Genomic DNA, 19029 nt, shown 5'->3' on the forward strand with positions numbered 1-19029 from the left:
GTGATTCTGCAGTTATTAAAAATCCCAGAAACAAGCTCATTCTCAGCTATACTCCCCTGGACTGTAAATATAGTGCTTAGGTTCTGATACAGGAGATCTCATAGTGATGTCACAGCGGCCATCACCCTTTGGGATAAAGCCTTCTTTGATCTGAAACAAAAATAAAATAGAAGTTACTCTTTAGAAGCATGTCTTTCAGAATATACAGATGTCCCATGCAGGAACCTGGGAAGCTGCCCTCGATCATGGGTCCACAGAGCCCCCGTGGTCCACTCTCACCAACAGCGGCGCTCCACGGACTTTGACAAGAGTTTTGTGCATCCTGCCAGCAGACGCTGGGGGTGGGAACAGGCAGGATCTGCAGGCCAAGCAGGGGCTCGGCCACCGACCTTGGGCGCCATCCTGAAGCTGGTCTCTTTCGAGCAAGGATCTTGCTTTCTGGACAGGTGAATGGCATGAGGGGGAAGCGGGTAGAAATGTCAGGTGAATGGTGGAGGAGCTAGAAAAGGGCTGCCTCTCTGATGAATAGGGCTGGAGATTGGGGGAGGGAGGTCCTTGCTCTCTGTGGCATTACCCATCAGTCACCTTCCGTATTTTACCGCCTTGCCCAGCAACACTGCTACAGAATGCCTGCCTCCGTCCGTCCTTCCAACTGCCAGTGCTCTGGCCGGTGCTCTCCTTCGGGAATCTACACACTGCAGCCGGCCTCAGGCAGGACTTTCCCTTTTCTCTACCACACCCTCATTCTCTCTCTCACTCTCTTTCTCTCTCTGCCTTCTAATACCCCCTCATCTCCCTCCTTCCCGGTGTTGGGAAATTTCAGATAAATTCTGGTAGAGAAATGTTGCCTTCGGGTTATAAAATCAAACCTGGACCTGAGAAAGGTCTCCGAAGGCACCAGCTTTCCAAGCCAGGTCACTGTTTAGCATTGCTGTTGCCTTAAGAAGATGGCATTCTTAGCTGGACTGACAAGCTGCTGGAGGCTAATACTATTAGTGAGGAAATACCTGCGTTCTCATCAGTTGCAGAAAAACTGAAATAATGGTGCCCATTTGTTTCTGAATGGACCCACCTAAGCATCTAGTCTCACACGAGCAAGCCCCTGTTGAGTATAGTTGTCAAAACAGATTTCCTGAATGGTTGCTCCATCAGACTCATTTGCATGTTTAGACAGACAGACCGGGATGACCTGAACTATCAAGAATTTGCTAGACTGACCTATCAATACAGCAATTAGAATGTTTTCCATAGTATTGTTACTAGTGTTTCTGATCGGTTTGGAACATTATGTCATGCCTAAAGATATCAAGATGCTATTGTACCAACATTATCTGGAAACTTAATACTCTGTACTCTGTATGCAACTAGCAGGTTATAAAAGTGTATGTACATTGGCTGTGATTTTGTAGTTGAGTTTGCCTCTACCCGGTAATATATTATCATTAGTGACTGCAGGTAACAATAAAGCAGCGAAGGTTCAAATGATTGATCTTTCAGCATCTCTCTCATAATGAACTCAGGTGCTGAGTATCAACAGTGCAGCTAATACAAGAAGGCTGCAATGTATTATATGTACATTAGGAACAGGTAGCAGAACTTTCTGATTGTCTTACATAGCCAGAAAATATTAATGCAATCTGTTGTCATCAGCACAGATGTGTGTGCTTCCATTGCACCAATTGCCCTGAATGAAATGAAGAAACAATCCCAAAATGTATAGAGCGAGGTCCCAGCTTGTGTAAAGAGATGTACAAATCACTCAATCCTAACTTGCACAGGGTATGGCACCAGCCTGATCCTACCTAGACTTGGAAGCTAAGCAGGGTCGAACCCAGTTGAAATCTGGGTGGGTGGCTTAAATAATAATTATTAAATAAATAATAGTAGATGAAATGTCTTAAAGAAGCCATCTCTCTCATTCATGATACCAATTTCTTATCAGGCCTTCTGTCAAGCCATCCCTCAGTATCTCAGGGTATCTCCATACCCAATTCTCCCTCCTATTCTTCAGACTCGTGTTCAGGAAGGTCACAGAGCCATTACTGCAGGAGTGAGGCACCATTTGGTCTCAAGCTGAGCCATCAAGGGCTACAAGCCAGCAGTGGGTTAGGGCCATATCCCATCTCTCCCTCTCCCTCTCCCTCTCTCTCTCTCACACACACACACAATTCACACAAACCATTCTATTATCCCTCCCTCCCTCCCTCCCTCCCTCATGTGCACACATCATTCATATACATGCAAGCACAGACATATACACACTCTTCCCTGTAGATCAGCTGAGGGGGCGTTTTCCTTTCTCACTGAGGGTCAGGAGACAGCACACAATTTTGATAGCTGTAGATGGGACATTTTCCCTCTGTTAGCTCCAGAGGAGGGGAAGAAATGGGGCAGCCTGGAACAAAGCTGGGAAGTCTGAAAAGGAAACCCCTATTGGCTGTGTTTGGCTTGACAAGGTGGAAAAAGTTTTCAAAAAATCTAGATGTGTTGGTGTCCTAACAGGGTTGTGCTTCCTGATTAACACACCAGCAGAGCATTTTGTCTGTTAATGCCAAAGTAATCCAGGCAGATACAAGTTCATCTTGGCTACTACTTGCTGATAACTATGTATGATGAATGGGTTGATTTCTAAGACTTCGGATTTTTGTACTGAGTTCTGCATGGAGTTCAGCTGTACTGAACACTGTGTTATTTTACAAGCACTTCCTTTCTGTGCAATCCTTTTTTTAAATGCTCTTCTGCTTTCCATTTTGTAATGTCCTAGATAGTATAAGTTTTTAGTATAAGTATAGAGCATTTATATTTACAGTCATCATTTTAAGCCAAACTGTAAGCTACTCCAGAGAACAGACAGGTGGCCAAGTGCAAAAGGGTTCCTCTTTTAATAATTTGGTAGAAGATGGAATTTCAGAAAGTTTGTTTTGCAGGGCAAGACACATCTGCTGAATTTCCCTCTTTTACATAGCTATTAGAGGTACAGGAAACTTGTATTCTTGCCATCCTAGAAAACACTACACACAACTACGCTTTAAAAGCATACAGGGCGGGTCTGCAGTAAGTATATTGTAATGATCACATCATGTTTAGCCTCTTGGGTACTTGAAATATCCCCCATCTACGCTGCACCATTTCTGGAACCTGTCCCTGACACAAATTCCAGTGAGCATCAATGTCGATAAATGCTTGTGAGATAAACTCCTTCAGTTTGTCCACTGTGTGAGTCTCCCTCTCAAAAACCTTCTCCTTTAACACCACCCCAAAAAAGAAGTCCATCAGTGTCAAGTCAAGTGAACATGGCGGCATTCACGGCTGCCACGTCGCCCGATGCAACACTGTGTTGCCAAGGTAGCGCCACACTCCCAAAGCAAAATGAGGAGGGCCCCCATCTTGCTTGGCAAAGTCAGTCCTGCTTGCGAGTTGTGTCACCACCACATTATGCAACATGTTTAGGTAATGGTTGCCATCCACACTTGTATCATAAAAAATGGCCCCATGACACCATCTCTGGACAGTCCAGCCCACACAGTGATGCCTGGCTGGTTCGGTTCAGTTGTGATAGTCGCATGAGGATAGTCACAATTATAGCTCTTCACATGGCATGACACCTTGGAGCAGGTTTCATCTGAACAGATAATCTTATCAAGAAAGTAGGCTTGGTGAAAAATGTAGCCACACATTTTCTCACAGAATTTCAACTGATAGTCTGAGTCATCCTCCATGAGCCAATTAGGATTGTATACCTACTTTTGGCCCACCTTGTATAAAATCAACATGGCAACAAGTACTTCCTGACGGTTAGGACCTCTAGGATATGGACTGGGCTTCCAAGAGAGGTGGTGGAGGCCCCATCAGTGAAGGTGTTCAAGGAAAGATTGGATGGCCACATGTTGGGGATTACATGAGCAGACCCGGCTGGAGCCAGGGGTCAGACTAGATGGCCTGGGAGACCCCTTCTGGCTGGCTTTGTTTCTATGTTTCTTGTTGTAAGGTTTCTGCATTTCACCACAGATTTTCCATACGTTTGACCCCAGCTATCGCGTTCTGCATGGTTACAACACTTCTGCCATTGAGCTTGGAAGCAAGAGCAGCCACAGGTGCTGCAGACACTCCAGTCTGCCAAATACAGAAGACACAAAAAGGCCTGTGAGTGTTGCAGGTGAATGCCTGGGAAATCCCTATTGTGCGAGATTTGCAAAAAAAGTTCAGACTTGAGTTCAGGTAGCAACATCACGGGTTTTATTATTTTTGCTGAGGCTTGAAAATTCTCAGTGGGAGGAACGGATGCTCAGCAGTCCAAAGAAATGAGATTTTCCCTTCTGTATCTCCTGGTCATTGTAGTGCCTGGAATTGTACAACAATGCAGAATTGCACCACTCAGGTTGTTTCTTTCGACCACTGAACATCCATACCACCAAATGAGAATTTTCAAGCACCCGTACCATTCCTAGAGGCCATGGTTTCTGAACTCCAAAACAGGCAAAAACTGACCTCCAGGCCATTGTACTGACTGGAAATGGATACAAGTGCAAAACTGTGTATCTCGGATGCTTCCTTGAGAGAGCTGACCATCTGTGGTCCACACCAAGTATTTTCAAGTGCTGGGAACAGTGCCTGAGGCCATGCTTTCTGGACTTGAATCCTAGTCTGAACTTTTTTCCAACTATTCCGGAATCCAGATTTCCCATTCAATCAGGGACACAGGCCCAATGTGGTGCTCATGGTCGTCTTCATGTCTGCTATGTTTGGCAGCTCATTGCCATCGCTTTCCAGGCCTCTGGAGTTTTGGGGGATGCCCCATTTCCTAACCCTAACCCTCAGCTGAGATTTTCCCTGGAACACTTCTTAGCTATTATACTGCCTGGAAACGGATACAAATGCCAAACTGTATCTCTGATCTTTCCTTAAGACTGCTGAACATCTGTGCCACCCACTGAGAAATTTCAAGCACCAATTTCAGTCCATGAGGCCACGCTTTCTGAACGTTTTTCCAGATTTTGTGAAATAGGGACTTCCCAAGCATTCAGGGGCACAGACCTGACGGGGTACGCACGGTCTTCTTTGTGCCTGCTATATGTGGTAGCCCACTCCAATCGCTTTCCAGGCCTCCAGAGCTGTGGAGGCTGCCCTGTTTTCCTAGCCCTAACTCTAAACCAGGGGTCAGCAATCCACGGCTCCGGAGCCACATGTGGCTCTTTCATCCCTCTGCTGTGGCTCCGTCGCTCAAAATATGTGTCACAACAGCCAATGTGCGACACCCGCTGGCATGCAATTTATTGAGCTTTTCGACCCCCAGTAGGCCAACCATGGATAAATCCAAGAAAAGAAACGTTTCAGAAGAAAACAAAATGTTTAATGGTATGTGGGCAGATTCATTTGCTTTCACTGCTGATGAGACTGGTTTACCAGAATGCTTAATATGTGGTGAGAAATTGGCAAACAACAAAAAGTTGAATGTTGTAAGACATTTCCGGAATAAACACACAGCCTTTTCTGAAAAATATCCGGATGGAGATGAGAGAAAAAGGCCATTTCGGAACTGATGCGGAAGGTTGATCTGAGCAAAAATCATCTCAAGAAGTGGATCAAGTCTGCAAATCCAACTACATGTGCTAGTTTTGTGGCCGTTCAGGAAATAGTCAGGCACGGGAAGCTGCAGGTGGATAATTTAAGTTCGGCATTTTATTTCATAAATACAAGAAGGACTCAAATAGACATTGAGTATGTTATTTGAAAGTAACCTTCAACCCAGCGTCTTTTTTTTTTTTTTTTGGAGTTCAAAATGTTTTTGTTGCATGCAGAAATAAAAATTTGTTTTCTCTGTAGCAGTTCATTGATTTCATAAATGCAACACACTATAGTTTTTTTATACATAGCATAAAGGTAAAAAATGATATATACAGTGTTATCTTCATTTCAGATGTCAAAAGGGTTTTGCGGCTCCCAGTGTTTTCTTTTCTGTGGGAAACGGGTCCCAATGGCTCTTTGAGTGTTTAAGGTTGCCGACCCCTGCTCTAAACTGAGATTTTCCCTGGCATATTTTAAGGTCCTTGTACTCCTACAAATGGATACAAGTGCAAAACTGCATCTCTCTGATTATTTCCTTTAGACCGCTGACCATCCGTGGCCCAAACTGAATATTTTCAAGTGCTGGGATCAAGTCCATGAGGCCATACTTTCTGAACTTCAACACCAGCGTGAAGTATTTCCCAAACCCCACAGAATAAGGATTTCCCATGCATTCAGGGGCACATGGTCTCCCTTGTGTCCGCTACATTTGGCAGCCTGCTCCCATTGCTTTCCAGGCCTCCGGAATTTGGGGGGGGGGGTCGAAGATGTGCAAGCTGCCCCATTTTCCTAACCCTAACCCTAAGCTGAGATTCTCTCTGGAATACTTCCAGGCCTTTGCACTTCCTGGAAATGGACAGAAGTGTAAACCTGCAGCTCTGTCGGTTTCTTTGATCCACTGAACATCTGTGCCACTACTGAAAATTTCAAGCACTCTAGCCAGTCAATCAGGCTACAGTTCCTAAAGGCCAGCACTGGTCTCAAGGTGTTCCAAAGTCTCACCGAATGTGGTTTTCCCATGTATTCATGTCCACCATCCTGATGCAACACTCACTGCCTTCTTCGTATCTGCTACATTTGGCAACCCCCTCCCACTGACTTCCAGGGCTCTGAAGCTCTGCAGGGTACCCCGTTTTCCTAACCCAACTGAGACTTGCCCTGCTATAATTCCAGGCCATTGAACTGCTTGGAAATTGACAGATGTGCAAATCAGCTTCTCTCAGATGGCTCCCTTGGAACACTATCCCTTGTCTATCTCCTGCATTTGGCAGCCTGCTCCCATCGCTTTCCAGGCCTCAGGAGCTGCGCAGGGTGTCCTGTTCCCCTAACCCTAGTCCAAAGCCGAGATTTTCCCTGGAATAGTTTCAGTTCACTGTCCTGCCTAGAAATAGAAACAAGTGCAGAACTGCATCTCTCAGATACCTCCTTTAAACCACTGACCATCCATGGCCCCGACCAAGAATTTTCAAGCACTGGGATAAGCTCAAGAGGCCACGGTTTCTGAACTTCAATGTTACCCTGAAGTATCGCAGAATAGGGATTTCCTATGCTTTCCAGGACATAGGCCCAATGTGGTGCTCATGGTCTTCTTTGTCTCTGCTATGTTTGGCAAGCCAAGGAGAAACTGTGGCCTTTTGCACTGGTCTGGGCACTTGAACATTCTTGATGTGTGGCATGGATGTTCAGTGGTCCAATGGAACTTTCTGAGAGATCTGCTTTTACACTTCTGTCCATTTCCAGGTAGTACAATGGTCTGGAAGTATGCCAAGGAAAAGCTCAACTTAGGGTTAAGGTTAGGAAAATGGAACAACCTACACAGCTCTGGAGGCTTTCCCATGGATGGAAGGAGGACTCCAAACATAGCAAACATACACAAGGTGACAACTGCTGCATCTGACTTGCTCACCTGATTGCCTGGGAAATCCCTGTTCTGTGAGCTTTGTGAAATATGTCAGGCAAGGGTAGTAGTCCAGAAACCGTGGCCTCTTTGATAGTTCCTGGCACTCTTTTGCACTTCAGTCCATTTCCAGGCAGTACAGTGGCCTGGAAGGACTCCAGGGAAAATCTCAGCTTAGTGTTAAGGGTTAGGAAACTCAGGCATCCCGCACAGCTCTCAAGCCCTGGAAGTTGATGTGAGTTGGCTGCCAAACACAGCAGAAGTGAAGAAGCCTGTGAGCCCCACATCCAGCCTGTACACCTGAATGCGTGGCAAAGCCCTTTTCGATGAGATCTGCAAAAAAGTTTAGACTATGGTTTGAGTTTAGAAACCATGGCCTCTTGGACTCCACAAAGTCCATTTTTATTATTTATAATATCTGTATGAGTGTGGGGTACGCTTTTGAAAAAAACTTTTCCAAATCAAAGCTAGCATGACCAAACCAATAAAATCTGCCTAAGCCTGCATACAGCCTAAAGCAGTCACTGTAGAGATTTAACGAAGCAACTTGTACGTCACTGAGGAGCACTTAATTAACCCACCTGACGTGCTTCTCTTGCAAACTCCAACTGCCCCAACACTTTAACAAGTTTCCAGACTCTGGCTCTTTCCTGCCAGGCCACCGAAGTATGGGAAGCACAAATTATAACATGGACTGGATACAGTGCCTCACAGTGGGGTGGGCATAACTCAAGGTGAGGAGACCGTCAAGAGATGCTTCATACTCGGGGTGGCGTAAGGGCTCATCCAGACGCTGAGGCACAAAGGACAGCCTTTCATGGGGTGTGAGCGCCTCACGATCCCGGCTAGCAGGCCACGGCATAAGAACTGCTTCCTTGTGGTTCATTCACACAGGCTACTTGTAACATGTTGACTGCACAAAGCGGTCAAGTGCAGTGGTCAAATGCTCACAAGCACCAACACACTATGCACACCTTTCTCAACACTCACTAAAGTGCCTCCCCTTTCGGCTTCCCCCCCCCCAAGACACTTTTTATTAACAGGTGGAAGAGGTTCAAAGGAGTCGTTTAATGCTTAGACCCCACTTCAGCCTTGAACTTGGTCTTTTGGCAGGTTACATGTCCTTTGCCTTGTCTTCCTTGGCAGCCATTTTGGGGTGCTGCCCAGGACAGTTTATCAAGTTGCTAAATCTGCCCACAGACCAAAAGGAAGCCATTTTTAAAAGAACATTATGGTCTCTGCTGCTTGGCATGGGAATTCAGTTGCTATATGTGCAATTGCCAAGTGTGCCCAGGTACCCACGGGCCTATCTCTGGTCTCATGACATCTTATGCTATGAAAGCTAAGCAGATCTTAGCATGATTCATGCCTGGGAGATTACCTAAGTTTCTGATTTCTTATGGAAAAAGAGAAGAAGCACATGCAGTTAATAATATGCCTGAAGGAAATATGCTAAATGGATTCTGAGCAGGTAATTTTGTAGGAGTGCCAGCACCCATAGAAGGCTGGCCGGGCCTTCCAATTTGCCTCTGTGGCCCTGTATGCAGCCTCAACATCTGCCAGATCCCTAGAGTGGTGGCCTTGCATTTGGTCAAGAGCTGAGGGCCATCTTGAATCCCATCTTGCAACAGGGGACTCGCTTCTCAGTCCCCAGGCATCTGGGGGTAAAGCCTAGTATTAAAGGGGTAGGGCTATCTTCCCAAGAAAACAAAGTGGTGGCCACAACACTTGCATGACCCACCTGAGTGTGGGTCACAGCCTAACTCCAAGCCACCCATGGAAGACTACTAAACTAGAGACAGGGCCCTTTCAATAGCAGCCCCGTATCTTTGGAATTCTGTCTCAGTGCTAACCTCTATTGTTCCATCTTAGATGATTTATAACAAGCCTTTAAAATGTGTCACCTTTAAAAGGTTTTCTATTAAAAGTACTGCAAGCTGTGTGTTTTTTTACTGGGACATTTACAGTGTTTTATAACTGGACTGATTTATTTTTATTTTAAATTTTGTTTTATGCTTTCCATTTTTTAATTTTTATTTTGTAAGCTACTTTAAATATGTTTTGCTCCAAAAGGTGGCCTTTTGGTATTTAAAAGGTATTTAAACGAAAACAAATGAACAAACCTGTAGCTGGGGCTAATACAGACTGCCTCACCAAGACTGCTTGCTTGAGAACCTGCCCATATCAAAAGCCACCAGAACACTGTGAAGCACATGCATTAGAGGGAAGACTGGCAAACTGAAAAATGTGATAAACTTTAAATGCTACATCATCATCATCATCATCATCATCAGTGTTTGCATGGAGGAGGGGAACAAAGACCAAAAATAGTTACAAAAGCAGAATGAAAATCCAATCCACAAACCCATTTAATTTGGTTTTCAAAATCAATGCCTACAGCACACCCCCATCCCAGCTTACTAGGAAGAAAGTCTGTGCTTAACCAGGCCCTGTTGCCTCGTTAGGGTGGGGATCCTTTGCAGTCTTACAGTCTAAGGCAGGATCCCCCAACATGGACTGAAGCACCCATTATTTTGGGCAACAAGGGGAATGTTGGAAGATGCAGTCCAGCACATCTGTTGGGAAAGGGTGGTCTAATGATTCTTCTGTTATTGGAACAAATGGCACATTCTCTTTTCAAATCCTGGCAACAACTAAGGATTTTAATAACATTTAGCAAGTTTTACTGTTTGCCGTGCATTTAATCCACAAAGTGCTTTGGTGCACATGAACTCCTCCTAATTACAGGGCTGGGGATTTTATTGAAATGAAAGGAAAAAAAAAACATTTTGAGAGTTTTGGCTGCTTTCTTTGAAGTTTTGTCTTCAAGAGGAAAGCTCCCCCCCCCACCCCCGAAACGGGTTTGGCTTATCTTTTGATGCAGGAGTCAAGTTTGTTAGAGAGAGAGACTGCTTTTTTCAGACCTACCTGGCCAAACCCTATGGAAAAACCTATAGGAAGAGGAACACGGCCTCGGATCAAAAAGCAGGTCAGCTCTGAGACAGAAACTCCAAGCGCGCGGCTGTGCGTGTGCGTGCACGCGCGCGCGCGCGCGCATATATATGTTAGGGGAGACCCACGTGATAGGAGAGGAAAACGCGGCAGCGAAGCTAGGACAGTGTCAGAGCAGGGCGAGATTGGGATGCGCGGGCGATTGCAGTGGCAGCAGGAGGAGCTGGAGGTCTGAAGTTGCCAGCTTCCCGCGACTCCGCCACTGGAAGGAGCGGAAGGGAAGACTCGCCCAGCGCCCGTGAAGCGAGCGGCGACGGAGCACTCGGGTCGTGAGGAGCTCCAACTTCGCATTAGTTTAGCAGCAGCCGAGGAGGAAGAGCCGAGACTGGGGCTGGAGCTATGCCTCGGCTCGGCTCCCGGGAAGAACACGCTGCCCGCGGCTCCCTTGAGCGCTGCTCCTATGGGGAACCCCGCCGCGCCTGCTGAAGGTAGCAGAGGGCCCCTGCCGCGCCAAGTGGCCGAGCGCTGATGGAGCCGGAGGAAAAGCAGATCTCGGTGTGGATTTGCCAGGAGGAGAAGTTAATCTCGGGGCTTTCGAAGCGCACCACTTGCTCGGATGTAGTGCGAGTACTTCTGGACGACAGCAAGCAGGGGCGGCGGCGGCGGCAGCAGCAGCAGCAGCTGGGTTCGCTGCAGGAGTGCGGAGGGGGGATGCTGTCGGGGCCCCCGCACTCGTACTGCATCGTGGAGAAGTGGCGTGGCTTTGAGAGGATCTTGCCCAACAAGACCAAGATCCTGCGCCTCTGGGCGGCCTGGGGCGACGAGCAGGAGAACGTGCGCTTCGTGCTGGTGCGCAGCGAGGCATCCCTGCCCAACACGGGGCCCAGGAGCGCCGAGGCCCGGGTGGTGCCCAGCAAGGACAGCCCGTGCCAGCATGGCTTGGGGGCCGCAGCCCGGCGGGCCAGCCTGGCGCTGAGCCAGGAGCGGCAGCGCCGCGTGGTGCGGAAAGCCTTCCGCAAGCTGGCCAAGATCAACAAGCGCAAAGGGGGGCAGCCGCCGCACGAGGAGGAGCCGCCGGCCAAGGAGGCGTCGTCGTCGGCCGCCGAGAGGATGGAGACCCTGGTGCACCTCGTCCTCTCGCAGGACCACACCATCCGGCAGCAGATCAAGCGCATCCGCGACCTGGATCGGGAGATCGACCGCTACGAGGCCAGGATCCACTTCGACCGCATGAAGCGCCACGGAGTGAACTATGTGCAGGACACGTACCTGGTCGGGGGCGAGCTGGAGCCCCCCGACGGGGAGGCGGAGCCGCCGGCCGAGGAGGAGGAGGCGGCTGAGGAGGCGGCGGCGGCGGCCGGCAGTGGCTCCGAGGGGGGCTTGGAGGAGTACGCCCGGCAGTGCGAGCAGGTGGTGCTGCTGCAGCAGCAGTGGCGCCGCCAGGAGGAGCTGATCGAGCAGCTGGCCGGCGAGATCCAGGAGGAGCTCAACGAGCGCTGGATGAAGCGGCGCCGGGAGGAGCTGGCGGCCGCCAGGGGCTCCAGCACGAGCCTCTCCTCCGACGCGGACTGCAACACCACCGAGCTGATCGGCGGCGGCGAGCTGCACGTGGAGCAGGAGCGCGTGAAGACGCAGCTCAGCACCAGCCTGTACATCGGGCTGCGGCTCAGCACCGACCTGGACGCCGTCAAGGCCGACCTGGAGTTGACGCAGCACGCGTGGGCCGACAAGGAGCGGGAGCTGCGGGGCCTGCTCGACAGCCTGCGGATCCTGGACGTGGACGGGGACGGGGACGGGTGCGAGGCGCCCCAGCCCCTCCCGCTCCCGCTCGCGCAGGACAGCGAGGGACCGGGCCCGGGCCCGGCCGAGGTCACCTCGGGGGCGGAGATCTGGGGGGAGCAGGCAGCCCGGGGCTTGCGCAAAGACTGCGAGGACAACGACGAGGATTCCGACACGGGGCTGAGCTCCATGCACAGCCAGGACTCGGACTCGGTGCCCGTCTGCGAATCTCTGGTATAGCAGCAGCTCCGTTTCTCCTCCATCGCATCGTCTCAGGGACCGCAGCGCTGTGCTTCTCCTTGGTTTTGCCTTCGGTGCAGTATGTCCCCGCCTTTGCAAAAAACGCTGGGATGGGGAGGGGGATAACTGGCTTCTTTGCCCCCCTTCTCTCTCTCGTTCATTTTTTAGAATAATACTCAACGAGTGTGTTTTCAGCCTCATCCAGTATCACAGTAACAGTAATCATGATTAATTTTACTCCGTTTGTGACCGACCAATTACCTCCCTGGAAGTATAGCATACATTTCTACCGAAAGAAAGCAAGCCTGTATTTTTCTTCATTAAAGAAAGATTCCATCCTACTTTTCATTTTAAACTCCTAAAGCAAAGAAATGGGCTGCATTTTGCTACATACTGACTGCAGAAGAGGTACTTGGTTCTTTAAAGAAATACTTTTGGGGACAGGAGATTAAATTGTATTATAGCCATTTAATGGAAATACCTTGTGTCTTAATTGCTGCTTTGACATAGAGACATGTTAAAGATAGTCACTGGCAGGCAGTCCTTAATCTGTCTCATCACTACTTTTAACTTTTAGTTAAAAAGAATTTCATTCAGTATTGGAACTGCCTGTTTCTTTACATTCAGTGCTCTTTATTTCACATCAAAATTTTTATTTTTGAATAGAAGTTCTAATCCCTGACTTAGCCATTGTAACTATGGGGCAGTATGCATTTCTTCATATCTTTTGTTTAATTAATCTGTTTTCTACTGGAAGCAGAAAGTTCAGCATCTTGGTCTTTTCCATATAACACACAGGCAGCTATTTAGCAAATAGCACAGCGACTTCGCCTGAAACAGTTAGTTTGGTCTTCTGAGAAAAATGAAATAAAACCATAGATGACACAGTAAGAACACTCTGGGTGATTAATAACCAACATGCAAGAATGTCTTATTAACAGAACATTTGGAATAGATTCCAGTTTATGTCCAGCTGAGAAATGTATGCCTGCATAGCAATTGATATACGCACACAATGCTCACAGATCATGGGAGCAGTGCAAGATCTGGGGCACTTTGAATGCTTGTGACAAACTACTAAAGGCAAATGAAAACAAAAACAAGCTGCAAAAATTATGCTGTTTCTACTGCTAAGAAAAAGGATTCTGGATGAACAAGATCTGTGGTAATTTGCTCAAACCCCTGGGAAGAGTGTTGGAAAAATTAAGGTTGTGATCCTGAATGCATTTACCTGGGAGTAAGCCCCATTTAAACAGCTCAAAGTAGACACACATAGGATTTGGTTATAATGCCTCTAGTAGGCTTATTTATAGAAACAAGTGGAGTGTCAAGAGTACTGGAATCGGGCTCAGAGATGTTGGATTCTAGTCTCCACGCAGTTAAGGCACTCGCCGGGTACCCAGTCGCAAACTGTCGGCCTCAACTACCTCGTAGAAAATATAGAGGAAGGGAACCTTGTAGGCTGCCTTGGGTTGCTTGCAAGAGGGAGAAAGGTGAGCTATAAATGAAATGTAGTAATAGTAATATTTTTTAACTGAGATCATCTCAGTGATGTCAGCTGTACAGAGAGCCTATGGCTAGTGGGGTGGCATGCAAACTGAATAGAATAAATAAACCTAAATGGGGCCTTCCTGTAGGCATTTGGTTATGCTGTCCAGGGCTTATGGGAATTGTGGACCAGAGCATGGAAATACCAGAAGTTGCCCGTCCTTCTCCTGAAGTTACTGGACAGTAAGGGGCGTTCCAGTGCCTTACCTTAGCCATTTCCCAGTGCTCTCCAAGGGATGTCCCACTGTCCCAAGTCATGTAGCAGCAAAATGCAAAACCTTCAAATAGGTGTGTGGTGGGGACTTTCTGTTGTTTGTTTTGTTTTAAAGGAATTTAAACACATTCAGAATTGGGTAACAAATGGAGTGCTATCTTTTTGGCTGATTTTCACCAGGACTGAGGCACAGGTGGAAAAAATTAACCTGGTTTTTCCTGGGCAATATCCTGTTCAAAGTTACTATTTAGCCATTGATTAGTGTGACTCTCATAGGAAATAGCAGGTGGAAGAAAACTCAGCCTCAGTGGCAACTTTAACTGTGACCATGAACCAAAAAACTATTTCAGACACATCTGAGGAATTGCAAGTTTCCTTCCTCAGACAATGGATCCCCTGCTTTGGAAAGTCCTCATGGTTTCAAAACTGGTTTCGGCAGCATTTTGAGAAACACCCGTCTCAGAGCTTTTTTGCTCATGTGGAGCTGGGCGCAGGATTATTCAGAAGCAGTAAATTTCACATCCCATTTATGGAACTATCTTTCACTTTGCGGTTACAATGGCAGCTGCAGTTATGCATTCTGGGAGGAGTTGGTAGTGATAGCCCTGTACTTTTTGTTCAGCTTCCCATAAGCTGGATCCTGATAGATGTGTTGGACTACAAATCCTATCCTCCCCAGCCAGATTGGGGAAGGCTGCTTCAATGCTACCGCAAAGGAAAATGAGCAGGCAGGAGCCAGAAATGTTCTCAAAGTGTAACAGCCAAAAGCATGTAAAAAGACTATTTTGACAGCTGATTCTGGTCGTGGATTAAAATAGCAGCTTGAACAATACCCCCCTCCAGAACAATTTTAAAATAATACTTAGATACTTGTATAAAGAGAACATAATGTTCATAAAGAAGACATAATTTTGTATGAAACAGTGGATATGTACAGACATCAGTAAAAGCTCTACTCACAAAACTAAAACTAAATACTTTATTCTAATGGAAATCTCATTAAACTACATACACAGTATTCAGGATTTCAGTGGTACATGATGTCAACATTCAGATCAAGCTAGTAATTTGTTAGAGATTGTTTTGACAAATAATGTGATTTTGTAACATTAATGCAGCTTATAAAATGCACATTTACTATATTCCTAAGTCGAGTAACAGAATGGAAGGGGGAAGTAGTTGGTTAAATTTGGTGGTGCCCTAGCAGAAATCTGCCAGTATGATAGGATTTTTTCCCTTCTCCCCACCTGGGCCCTCTGTACCACCTGAAAATTGGCTCTGGAGGGTTTCCCACACCTCCGGAGCAGATTTGGAGGGTGTGCAAGGGGAGGTCACGTCCTTCCAGTTCCACTGGTGAAGCTGTTTCTGTTGATCGCATAACTATGTTGGTTACCATCTAGTGTCTCTAGAATGCTAACGTTCTTTATTTCAAGGCTTCTAATCTATGCACACTTGTGTAGGAGTTAGTTGAATTCCGTATGATTTATCTCCAAACAAACACACATAAGATCACGCTGCAAGATTTGGTTACTAGGAAGTTGGTTTCCCTGATACGTACCTCTGAGTAAATATAATTAGTACCAGGCTCTACCTTATTTGAACTTAGGTTTTTCTTTTTTTAAGGAGCAGGTAAAAAGTCCCCTAAGTTGTCTTTGGGTAGTAGCATTACATACTCACTTTACACAATGTAAAAATGGAGAGAAGCAGAGAAGCAAGTCGGTTCTGTCTAGGAAAACAGCATGTGAATTTATGGCTTGGGGAAAATTGTACCGAACAGTTTGCAGAATAAAAAGAGTTGGGTCTACCTAGGGAGATGGTAGTGGCACTTCAGATGCCTAGTGGACATGGTATGGAATCACTGCAGTACTCAAAGCCTGATCTTCGCTATTGCCATTTTTTTTTTTTTTAAATTGTGCTTGTAGTATAAGGGCAGTGGTGAATTTGACAGACAGGCAGAAATTATGGCTAATACATGTAGCTAAGAAGATGACGACCCATACAAATAAGATTAAGGGTGAGGGTAACTCTTTTGTTCCCTCCCCCCGCCCCACACGCACAACAGATGCTCACAAAACTTGGTTAGGCCCAGAACCTTAACCTAATCAGCCTGTTACTTAAAGTGCTTTTAGAAGACTTGTTTGAGGGTGGAGACCATTTTGGTTTGTTGTATGATTATAACTATTACAGGCATAATGGGCAGGTAAGAAATGCGGCTGAAAACAGCGTCCGGTTTTTTAACCTACTTTTTGTGAAGTCTCTTCTAAGATACACTACCAAGCACATAAAAAAAAACCACATGATAGAAATAGAAAGTGGCAACAAAATATGTGACAATGTGCTCTTAATATCCATAGTCGGGGTGTTGTGAAATGCGAAAAGAAAGGCACAGAAGCCAAGAAGCTGAAAGGTTGGGAAACAAGAAGCTTGCGTCGTGTTCTTGCCTAGTTCTTGCCTAGCACTGACTGTCCAACGGAGCAAAATTTCTGCATTGGACTGTAGTGCATTCTCATCTCAAAATGACTGCAGACCAAGCATAGCTTTGAAGAAGGAGGCCGGGCCAGGCCAGCATATCTACAGCTGATTCCATGGGTATTCAAGACAAGAAAGCTTTTTGTACTGTAATATGGCACAACCCACACTGAGTCCTTGAGTATCCATGTCAAATACTCTTCTTGTTGGTACTGAAAGTTAGAGATAGCCATTGTTTGAAGCTGAATCAGTTTGGTGCACCCTCTGCCTGTGTGCTGTCTAATTCATTATCTTTTCTTCAGAGACCATATCTATTAACTTGAGAAGTGTAATCCCTTACTGCCACTGTGCTTATTTCACAGGCAGAGCTTAGTGTTTTGTTTTATTCACAATTGGTTTGCCAGATGTCTGCTGTCCAAATTGGTACTTAGAATTAGGAATTGGGACTCGGAAAAGCTTGCAGAACTGGAGGAACAAGGTGTGGTGGTGGGGAACAAGCACAGAGCTTGGACTGCCACACGATCCCTGGCCATTGTGGTATTTTTCCCTCCTAAACCGGGGGGCTTCACCTCCTCTGTTGAGGAATCACTTGAGTGCTGGCAGGACATGTTTGCCTGAAGCAGAGCATGCTGGAACCCATTCTGGGGCACACGCTCTTGGAACAGATCAAACACTTGCCTGCAACTCTGGATTTTAAAGCAAGATCATCACTAGTTGCGGACAAACCTTTAAGGGATGGGCCATAGCTCAGTGGTAGAGCACACGCTTTACCTGCAGAAGGTGCTAGGTAGGGCCTGGACATGCAGAAGGTGCTTGAAACTCTAGAGAACCTGTGCTTTTTAGTATAAACAATACTGGGCTGCACAGACCAGTGATCTAGGCAATATAAAACAATTTCCTGTCTAAGCTGGCTTTTGAGGAAGCTTGTTGGTCTGTATTGATCTTTTTATTGAGGTCACCCTGATAATTTCCTAGGATTCCCCAGAGCCTTGTTGCAAAGCAATTGGAAAACAGATTCAGGGGTCTTCTTCAGGGGCCACAATTCATGTTCTTGTAAGTGACCTTATTTTTAACTTCATCTGAGCCAGAGGATGAGACCAGATGCATTTTAGGTTTTGCAAAGGAGCTGCTAGTTCCTAAGAGGGCTTTCAGCTATGTGTGATGAGTTCCTTCCTAAACGTACCTGCCATGCTTCCAAAGTTCATCAATGTGTCCTGAATCATATTCTCACACATTGAAAGCTGGTATGATGAAGTGGGTTAGAGAGCTGATCATGAAGCTTCATGGGTGACACCAGGCAAATCACCATCTCTATGGAATCTAGGAGCCAAAGCACTTTAGGTGGCTAACTACAAATTGTGTTCTTGTTCTTTCCTAGTCGAAACAGCTGAGAAAATAGATAACGTCTTCATACAATGCATGACTAATTTACAGAACTCTCCCACCAAAAGATGTGATGGCACTGGAGCCAAACTACATGTTACATTATTCCTCTTTTTTTAAGGGCCATACTATATGTAACAGTATTTGTCCTTTTCCTAAAAGCGTTCTTAATCCTGCTACTTTCATTTCTAGGGGAAAGCAGCTGCATGGCCCCTGGTGTGGTGGTGCAATGCTACAACGCACTTCTCCAGTGTGTCCTCAAGAATCCCCGCATCCATAGTTGTTGTTTGCATGGAAGGCGCTGGGCTAGGAGAATAAACAGCAGTTGAGAGGAGAGATTTGGGGCAGGTACCCAACAAGAGCACCAATGGAGGCTGTGCTCCACTGCTTTCTTTTGAAATAAAAGTGGCAACGTTTATCATCACACTTAAAATTGTGCCTAGCTTAACACGTAGTTTGGCCCCCGGACAGCTTTAAAAAGGGATTAGCTGGATGAGAAATGTCTAGGCAGCATTAGCCATAATGGCTATAAGGAAACTCCAGCTTCAGAGGCCACATATGAGATGCCGAGCAATAATGGGCATTAATTATTGCCCATTAATTAAGAGCAATGGTCTTAATGGGAGAGAGCAATGGTCTGGCATCAGCCAAAGGCAACTAGCTGGCTGTTGGGAGAAGCAGGATTCTGTATGGGATGCACTTGTTCTGGTCTAGCGGGGCAGATCTTGTGCCCTGATGCTACTCTGCATTGTTCTGTGAAGCCATTGGGCGACCCCATGCTTGACAACCTGAGCACTCCTTGGAGGAAGGGCAGGAACACAGATGAGAGGTAAATAAGTTACTCCCTTATAGCAGCCTACAGAGGCCGCACAAGGTCATCTTATGGAGTTTGAAGAAAGCCCAGTGGGGGGTTAGGAACGGTGACCCTGTGGGCAAGTGTCCCTCTTGTCCAGTCCACTTGTAATTCTAGTACACTGAATTA

At 46.6% G+C, this 19029-nt stretch overlaps 1 protein-coding gene across 1 annotated transcript; it reads left to right on the forward strand.

Moving 5' to 3' along the window:
- The first annotated feature begins 10942 nt into the window (after positions 1-10942).
- RASSF10 (Ras association domain family member 10) lies at positions 10943-15199 on the forward strand. Its single transcript, XM_044425950.1, has 2 exons — positions 10943-12841; positions 14546-15199. The coding sequence occupies exon 1, from the start codon at positions 10943-10945 to the stop codon at positions 12431-12433; it is 1491 nt and encodes a 496-aa protein (XP_044281885.1). The 3' UTR covers positions 12434-12841; positions 14546-15199.
- The last annotated feature ends 3830 nt before the right edge of the window (positions 15200-19029 follow it).

Source organism: Varanus komodoensis, unplaced genomic scaffold, assembly GCF_004798865.1.
Source record: "Varanus komodoensis strain SLA01 unplaced genomic scaffold, ASM479886v1 scaffold16, whole genome shotgun sequence".
Classification (NCBI taxonomy): Eukaryota; Metazoa; Chordata; class Lepidosauria; order Squamata; family Varanidae; genus Varanus; species Varanus komodoensis.

Coding starts and splice junctions, on each gene's coding strand:
- RASSF10 (XM_044425950.1), top strand. CDS start 10,943: ATGGAGCCGGAGGAAAAGCAGATCTCGGTGTGGATTTGCCAGGAGGAG.